This window comes from Agrilus planipennis, unplaced genomic scaffold (assembly GCF_000699045.2).
Source record: "Agrilus planipennis isolate EAB-ADULT unplaced genomic scaffold, Apla_2.0 scaffold332, whole genome shotgun sequence".
Lineage (NCBI taxonomy): Eukaryota > Metazoa > Arthropoda > Insecta > Coleoptera > Buprestidae > Agrilus > Agrilus planipennis.
The window spans coordinates 46,665-55,365 of record NW_020439024.1 but is presented as its reverse complement, the minus strand read 5'-3'; the positions used below and the strand labels follow the sequence as shown (position 1 = coordinate 55,365).

The 8,701-nt window shown below is 32.8% G+C and overlaps 2 protein-coding genes across 5 annotated transcripts in view; both read left to right on the top strand.

The window, feature by feature from the left end:
- The first annotated feature begins 1,633 nt into the window (after window positions 1–1,633).
- Window positions 1,634–5,268, top strand: LOC112904979 (histidine-rich protein PFHRP-II-like). 2 transcript variants are annotated; one of them, XM_025976389.1, is made up of 2 exons: window positions 1,634–1,665; window positions 4,370–5,268. In XM_025976389.1, the coding sequence occupies exons 1-2, from the start codon at window positions 1,654–1,656 to the stop codon at window positions 5,228–5,230; spliced, it is 873 nt and encodes a 290-aa protein (XP_025832174.1). In that variant the 5' UTR covers window positions 1,634–1,653; the 3' UTR covers window positions 5,231–5,268. The 2 variants fall into 2 exon arrangements, with proteins under 2 accessions (XP_025832174.1, XP_025832175.1); XM_025976390.1 differs by lacking the exon at window positions 1,634–1,665 and adding an exon at window positions 4,125–4,142.
- A 3,025-nt stretch (window positions 5,269–8,293) lies between these two features.
- LOC112904977 overlaps window positions 8,294–8,701 on the top strand; it is a 20,758-nt gene continuing 20,350 nt past the window's right edge. For 2 of the 3 annotated variants that reach the window (XM_025976383.1, XM_025976380.1), the window contains exons 1-2: window positions 8,294–8,327; window positions 8,507–8,619. In XM_025976383.1, the coding sequence (XP_025832168.1) occupies window positions 8,316–8,327; window positions 8,507–8,619 (125 nt within the window). In that variant the 5' untranslated portion in view covers window positions 8,294–8,315. Of the gene's footprint in view, window positions 8,328–8,506; window positions 8,643–8,701 lie in introns of all 3 variants that reach the window. The other variant, XM_025976381.1, reaches the window with a different exon arrangement.

Genomic DNA, 8,701 nt, shown 5'->3' with positions numbered 1-8,701 from the left:
TATTAAGGTGCCTATGCTTAATAAAAATTACGATTGAATTCCATTTCACGGCCCTTCAGTGAAAGATGAATCAAAGTGTTCCTCAATAATACGTGACTAACGGAAATGTGTTTTGATAACTTATTGTTAATTTACTTTCACATTACGATCAATATCCATTATTTTCTGTAAATTATATTATTGAGCAATCAAAAACAGCTGGATAATATTAGTGGCATTTTTTCTTTTACATTTTCGGTCTAAGTGCTCTACCTACATTTTTTAATTATAAATGTAATTAGAAAACTATTCTAAGCTACCTATATGAATATAATGAAGGAATATCGAATAATAATAACTTCACTGAAGATAGTTAATAACTAAAATAATATTCAGATTAAAGAACAAATGATGTTAGGTATAATTTTTATGATGATCTATGCGTGGGCTTTGGAGATGATCCCTTTTAATCGCTTGTATTGTTAAGTGGATCAGTGGAGCTTTTGTCAATAGTAAAACTTTTTGAAGAACTCTCGGTCAGTTAAGTTCAGTTAGAAGTTGGAAATAGCTTTATCCCATATTTCGCAATCTTTGGATGTTTTCAAACATTCGCAAAATAGAGTTTGTTTTAGAATCATACAATTGTTTGGGTTCGGCACAGAGAAAAGTTATTTTTCATCTTTATTTTTTGCTTAAAAAATACTAAATAGTTTATCTATAATTTTGAACCACTTTATTTGTGCATTTCGACTAAGACAAGAGAAACACTAATCAAAAACTGCGATGCATGTTTCTATGTATGCAATTTAAAAACAGGAAACGCGTTTTGACTTCCGGCAATAGATAGGTAACTACGTACTACTTTAGTTGCTTCAGTAAATGGTAATGTTTGTAATTGTCATTATGCAATTAGAAGGCGATCTTAAACGTCACTTGTACTAATTATGTACAAAAATATTGGTTATTGAATAAAAGAACATAAAGCCCTTAGGACTTTACATATTAGATTTGGCTTTTCCTACAGCAAATCTAAAAAAATGTGTGATGAATTTATTACCATCAGATAATGGGTCATATTTTATGGTTTGGTTGAATGTTTTCCTTTCAGGTACTGTGAAGTCAAACATTCAGAAAAATAGAGTTTGTTTTAGAATCATTCAATTTTTTGTATTCGGAAAAGAGAGAAGTTATTTTTCATCTATTATTTGTATAAAAAATAGCTAAAAAACATTTTCATAGATATTTGATCTCGCCAAAGATAGTTTCAGGAACGATTTTTCCTCTCTTGTCTAATGCTATTAAAACACAAAAGAGCCACCCTTTCTAGTCCTTCATTTAGAAAATGTCATATTACTAACTGTTTAGTTAATTTCAGGTAAATCTTATGTACAAATTTTTAAGTTTTCTTTTATTTTATCGCTTGTACAAACCATCTTATAGTATTTAAGATAGCTATAGTGGAAATGATAATAATTAACTGAGTTGGTTTGTCGGCGAGTGCCTAGGCATGTTTGATAAGGAGAAAGTGAAGTTCCAAAATAAAGACTCAATTTTTTATCGCTGGGAGGTGATGATCACGCTCGTGTCGAAGGTCAACAGTAAACATATAAATAGTAAAGTGAAGCGTCCTTAGTTATTAGTGGATCTGCATCAGTGACACATACAACTTCCAAAATGAAATTTTTGGTAAGATATTTATAAATTTTAAGGTTCATTAAAACAATACCTGATATAATCAGTTTTCAATATTAGTGAAGAGAAATAGTTGCTATAAGTATAAATAAACAAAATTGCTTTAAAAACAGCAAAAGAGCAAGAACCACAAGATTTGTACGTATTAGCAGATCTTTTTGTTCAGTGGATTTCACTTTAGTGATACAATATTCTATATACCTTNTATACAATTCCGAGCCTATTTAGGAAATGTATAAAATATTGTTTCAAAGATTTTTTAATACACACATATCCTGGGAAATGTATGCGTGTCCTAGGAATTGTGTGAAATTCCGATATTTACTAGGAAATGTATAAACTAATGCTTTCTGTGAATAAAATGAATAAAACACGTTAGTAAACTGAGAATCAGAGTTATCTGAACATGGTTCTAGTGCGATCGTCTGATGTATATGCATTGATGACGTTATGGTTTGGTTGGGTTAGGTTTGGGGATGTATATACATTAGTGACATTATTGTGTGGTGATTAGATAGATTTATGACAGACTGGAGGTTGTTTAATGTCCCTGCCCGCCGGAAGCGAACTGATATGTTGGAATAATGTCTTCGAAAAGTATGCTTCATTATGATCTCAACGCCCAACATATACATATGAAAATGATCAGCATTATCACCTCTATGACATACTAAAAATTTAAGGTCATCATGTTTGCTGAAACAAAGATAAGCTACTGACATTTTTCTAACATCTAACATATCAGCTCGTCCCGGGGCATTAAAGAAACTACAGTCTGTCATAAATGTCCCTAACCAAACAATGACGTCATCAATGCATACATATAGGTACATCTCCAAACAGCCTGGCGTATTATTGTCTATTTAGTATTACCTGTAATATCTTTCCAATTGCTATTTAGGAAATGTATAGATTTCCTGGGAAATATGTATAATGTAATTTATTTTATACATTTCCGGGCGATTTAGGAATTATATTAATTTCCTAGGAATTATATACAATGACGGATTTCATACATTTCCGATAACATATACATAAATAAATCGTTGAAATGTTTCAATTGTGAGAGACATAATAAGAACAAAAGGGGCATAGTCATCTTTTGATAACAAGATAAGGGGATTTGGGTAAAAGGTTATAGCCATCGGTACTTATGCCCCTGCCCTTGGAATTGTTTTAACTTTTTTTAGGTTCACTAGGGCAGCCTAAATCTGCCAGGGGAAATATTGTGCCTACCCTAGTCGCTAGACTGAGCTTACTGAGGATTTCGGATTTTTTACCTGTAATTTCTGAATTATGTGTGTGTAGACTAATGCTACTGTACCAATAAATAGTGATAACATTAATGTAGCAACTTCGAACATATGTAACGCTGATTTCGGGTTGGTTTTAGCGCTGCTGCATTCTTAAGTAGCTTTAGTTACTGAAAATCCTACGAGATGTGTGTAAATAGGAAGTTACGGTTTCAACGGGCCTATTTTTACATATGCAATGCCCACTACAAACAAAATTAACGAAGACATCGCCCGGTATGCAAATATAAACGTAAAATAATGACTTTAGCTTGATTTGATTTTTTTTTGAGCCTGGCTACAGCCCTAACCTCTTATTTGCACCATTTATTTGTTAATGTTCTTTTTATTATTAATTTTAGTAAAAGCATTTACATGCAATTGAACAATTACTTTAAAACATCAATTTCTTGACTGTTACTGTTAAACTAGAACTTTAAGATTAAAGAACAACTAATGTTGGATATAATTTTCATGAAGATCTATGTTTGGGCTTTGGGGATGGTGTCTTTAATTCACTTGTAATATTTAGTGCTTCAGTGGAGTTATCAGGACTAAAACTTTTTTAAGAACTTTCCGTCAGTTAAGTTCAGTTAAAAGCCGGAAAGAACTTTTGCTTTTTGTCTAGATTTCGTAATCTTTGGATGTTGTCAAAGATTTAGAAAAATAGAGTTTATACAATTGTTTGGGTTCGGAAAAGAGAGAAGTTATTTTTCATCTCTATTATTTGTTTAAAAAAATAGTTAAACAGCAGTAGTAAATCACATTGACAGTTTCGTAGATATTTTATCCTGCCAAAGATAGTTTCTGGAAGGATTTTTTTTTAGAAATAAAACATACTGTGATTTAATTTTCGCCGACAAAGATCGCCGAACAAGGCTATTACAAACCCTAATATGATAAATTACACTGACAACAATTATGTCTTTAAAGCGGAAGTATTTCAAAAATACTTATTGATGAATTAAAAACTGAGCTAGTTTGTCGACAAATATCTAGGTATGTTTGATAAGGAGAAAGTGAAGTTTCAAAATAAAGACTGAATTTTTATCGCTGGGAGGTGATGATTTCACTCGTGTGGAAGGTCAACATTAAACATATAAATAGTATAGTAAAGCGTTCTTAGTTATCAGTGGATCTTTATTAGTGACACCAACAACTCCCAAAATGAAATTTTTGGTAAGATATTTATAAATTTTAAGGTTCATTAAAACAATACCTGATATAATCAGTTTTCAATATTAGTGAAGAGAAATAGTTGCTATAAGTATAAATAAACAAAATTGCTTTAAAAACAGCAAAAGAGCAAGAACCACAAGATTTGTACGTATTAGCAGATCTTTTTGTTCAGTGGATTTCACTTTAGTGATACAATATTCTATATGCCTTTTAATCTTATATTGTAGATTGCCGTAGTTTGTTTAGCAACTTTTGCTAATGCTGGTGTTCTCTTGGGACACCATGGTCATGATGACGGCCAATGGCATGGAGAAGGACTTTGGGAAAGCCAATATCACGGTGATCATGAAGATCATGGTATAATAGCTGCTCCTCTTCTTGCCCACGGTCATGGACATAACACAATTGTGGGACCATCTAGCCATGGTGTGCTTGCTGGACCTGTGAGCCACGGTGCTACACTCGTTGGACCATCTCACCACGCCTCCCTAGTCGGACCAGTTGACCATGGTGCAACCCTTGTTGGACCATCCCATCACGCTTCTGTAGTTGGACCAATTGAGCATGGAGCAACTCTGGTTGGACCCTCTCATCATGCATCTGTAGTAGGACCAATTGATCATGGAGCAACCCTTGTTGGACCAACACACCACGCTTCAGTCGTTGGACCCGCTCTCCATGGAGCAACCCTGGTTGGACCATCCCACCACGCTTCCGTTGTTGGACCTGCTCATCATGGAGCAACACTTGTTGGACCATCCCACCATGCTTCTGTTGTAGGACCAATTGATCATGGAGCAACCCTTGTTGGCCCAACTCACCACGCTTCAGTAGTAGGACCCGCTCATCATGGAGCAACCCTTGTTGGACCATCCCATCACGCATCTCTTGTTGGATCTGCGCACCATGGAGCCACACTTATTGCACCGTCTCATCACGGATTGATCCACCACAGTGCTCACTTGGTAGCACCTTTGTCTCACAGTTGGACTCATGAAGCCAATGCCCACAGCACATTGCTTCTTGCTCCAACTGTTTCCCACTCTTCCTACATCACTTCACATGCCGATGACGATTGCGATCATTAGGGGTTAAAAGAATATACTTGCTTGTTCGAAAAACTGCTGTTATAATGCAGAATACCTGCTCGAAACTACGTTTCAGTTATAACGGTTGTATTTAACAATCTAATGAATGCACGCCGGATACAGTATTTATTTTAATTTGTTATTTTTTTCTTTTTGATAAATAAAGCATTAGAAAATTATTTACTCGTTTTTAAATAAACTGTTATTTACGATGGTTATTGCATGATTTATGCTATCGTGTTCTAAATGTGGAGTACTACAGAGTAGGTATAGAGTTCATTATCGGATAATATTTTTAAAGAATGGTTAAAATACTAACCAAATAGCCACTGTACTGCAAGGTTTGTGTTTGTGGACATATGATATTATTCAAAAGGCAAGCAACAACTATTTATTAATCTTGTTCCTGGTTTAATTCGCATTACTGGATTACACAAGTTTTAACATTTAGCATACCAGCGCATATGCAATTATAAGTTGAATGCTTAAATAAATAAAAATTACGAAAAATATTCAGATAGATAATTTTGTAAGTCGATTGTTACGTTATCAAGGGGTACTTTAAAACCTTGCTGGTGCTTTTGTAACATCAGTATTTGATTGCAAGCAAGGGAGCATGTCAAGATACAAGTATTGACCAAAGTGTATCGTATGAAATAGAAACGTGAACTTTTTTAAACTACCTATATAACTTAGGCTTTTACCTTAAATAACAGATTTTGTTTTTAAAATCTACAATAAATTGGAGGTAATCAAACCATGTGAAACATTGTTGCGTGACTACATATGTAACCATATTAACCTCTGGCAAGGCTTTGTAGAATCAAAATTAAATTTTTTGGAATTAATTTGCATTTATTTTTTAGATTATTACGTTTGTATGTATACAAGCTTGTGATCTGATTGCGTTATTGTTTACTAAACATACCTACCTAAAATAATTTATTGTATCCACAATTAAATTCCTTCTACGGTATTTCAGTGAAATGTGAATCAGTGTATTTCCAAACGATATATTACTAACTGAAATGTGCTTTGATAACATATTGTTAATTGATTTTCAAATTACGATGAATACTATTATAAGTGATATCACTAAGAAATTGACAGGTACCTATAGTTGAAAAAAATAGTTAGTTGCATTTTTTCTAGTCCTTGATACGGCCCTGGGACGTCAACAGCTTTTTTAATTTTAAGAAAATACCAATTTTTTATTGCAGATTTCTATTTTAGGAGAAAAATACATACAAATATGATTTTCACAATCTATTTCGACGGGGCCTTACACGGATCGAATACCAACAATTGAATTCACAAAAGCCCAATAATCGCGTCAAGTAAGCCATTAATTGAAAAGAAAAAAAAAACCAAATGGTTTATCTGTACTTCTGAAGGACTTTACCTGTGCATTTTGACTACGGCTAGTTAACCACCAATGAAAAACTGCGATGCATGTTTCTATGTATGCAATCTAAACAGGAAACGCGATTTGACTTCCGGCAATAGATAGGTAAACTACGTACTACTATAGTAGCTTCAGTGAATGCTAATGTTTTTAATTGTCATTATGCAATTAGAAGGCGATCTTAAACGTCACTTGTACTAATTAAGTACAAATATTGGTCATTGAATGAAAGAACATAATGCCATTAATGACTTTGGTTATTACACATACTCTAGTAGTTGATACAATTTTTAGAAACATTCAAGGCTCGAGATTTGGCTACTTAGTACAATAAATCCAAAAAAATGTGTGATATGATAATTCCATCAACTTTAGGTATTGTAAAGGTACCTAACAAAGAATCTTGGAGTGTTCTTAATTTGTTAAGGTTATCTTAGGTGTAATTAAGAAGAAACATGTTTAACATTACAATAAAACACAAGAATGTTTCAACAATAGAAATATAATAAAACAACTGCTTCCACCTATCTCGATAAGTACAGAAATATTTAAAATACTCTTGAAAATGACTGAGTAGGTCGAAACAATTGTCGATTTGTTTTATTATACTTTTATTGTTAAAACTTTCTAGTGTTTTATTTCAATATTATTAATTTGATTTGCGTCCCTGTCACGCAAAATAAATCATGTAGTAAATTCAAACAGTAGCATATATCAGCAATTACAATATTTGGCTAAAATTGCCCCTTATTCGTAATATTATTAGTGCATTAGAGCATACCTTTTAACTAAACTAATGCAATGAAGGTAGCTGCAATATTCTCACGGAAAATTTCCCATCAAAACGTACTAAAACAATTACTACATATTTTGATAGCTTTCTTTATAAATATAAGGAAAAAGATACACTATTGAAATGTATAGAAAATGATTTTCTAAAACCTTCTCGGCTAAATCATGCAGGACTAAGCGAAATGAAATTTTTATTTGAATGGTCATTTTGTTTATCTTTTGATTGGGCTATTATACATATATTTAACTTCACTCGATTTTTAAAAAGAGACTATGTGAATGTGTACAAGTTATACATACCTACGTATAACTGATAACTAAATAATTAATGTATATGTGAATGTCTTTTAAACTGAGTTTTTTCCAGCGTTCTTTTTCCTATAAACCCGTAAACAAGTTGTCGTAATAGATGTAATTAAATGCATTAATAAGTCAATATTAAATCTTGGATGCGTAGGTAACTCGAACAGGTTTAACCTTTCAAATTCAAAACTAATTTCTTACCCCTCTATTGCAAGTGGTAATCTCGTCTCGGTCGAAGGTCAAATTTAAATATAAAAATCACAGTCGAATTACAACAGATAACTAAATAATTAATGTATATGTGAATGTCTTTTAAGCTGAGTTTTTTCTAGCGTTCTTTTTTCTATAAACCCGTAAACAAGTTGTCGTAATAGATGTAATTAAATGCATTAATAAGTCAATATTAAATCTTGGATGCGTAGGTAAGTCGAACAGGTTTAACCTTTCAAATTCAAAACTAATTTCTTACCCCTCTATTGCAAGTGGTAATCTCGTCTCGGTCGAAGGTCAACATTAAATATAAAAATCACAGTCGAATGACAACAGACATCAGATAATTGATTAACCACCTATAGTACCAACAAAATGAAATTCATGGTAAGTACCTGCATTAAATACTATCTATTTCTATTTAGTTCATGTAATGTGCAACGAAAGATTGAAACTAAAACAAACATTTTCTCGTTAAATTATTAAAATAGTTCTATTATATCATGTATTAAAAAGAAAAAATTTGAACATTTAGATATATTAAAAATAACATAATTGTATTATAGATTGTCGTATCTTTAATTTGCTTGGCAACATTTGCCAATGCTGGTATCCTCTTGGGACACCACGGTCATGATGACGGTCAATGGCGCGGCGAAGGACTTTTAGAAAGTCAATGGTACGGCGATCATGAAGCCCATGGTATAATTGCTGCTCCTCTTCTTGCTCATGGTCATGGACACGCCACAATTGTAGGACCC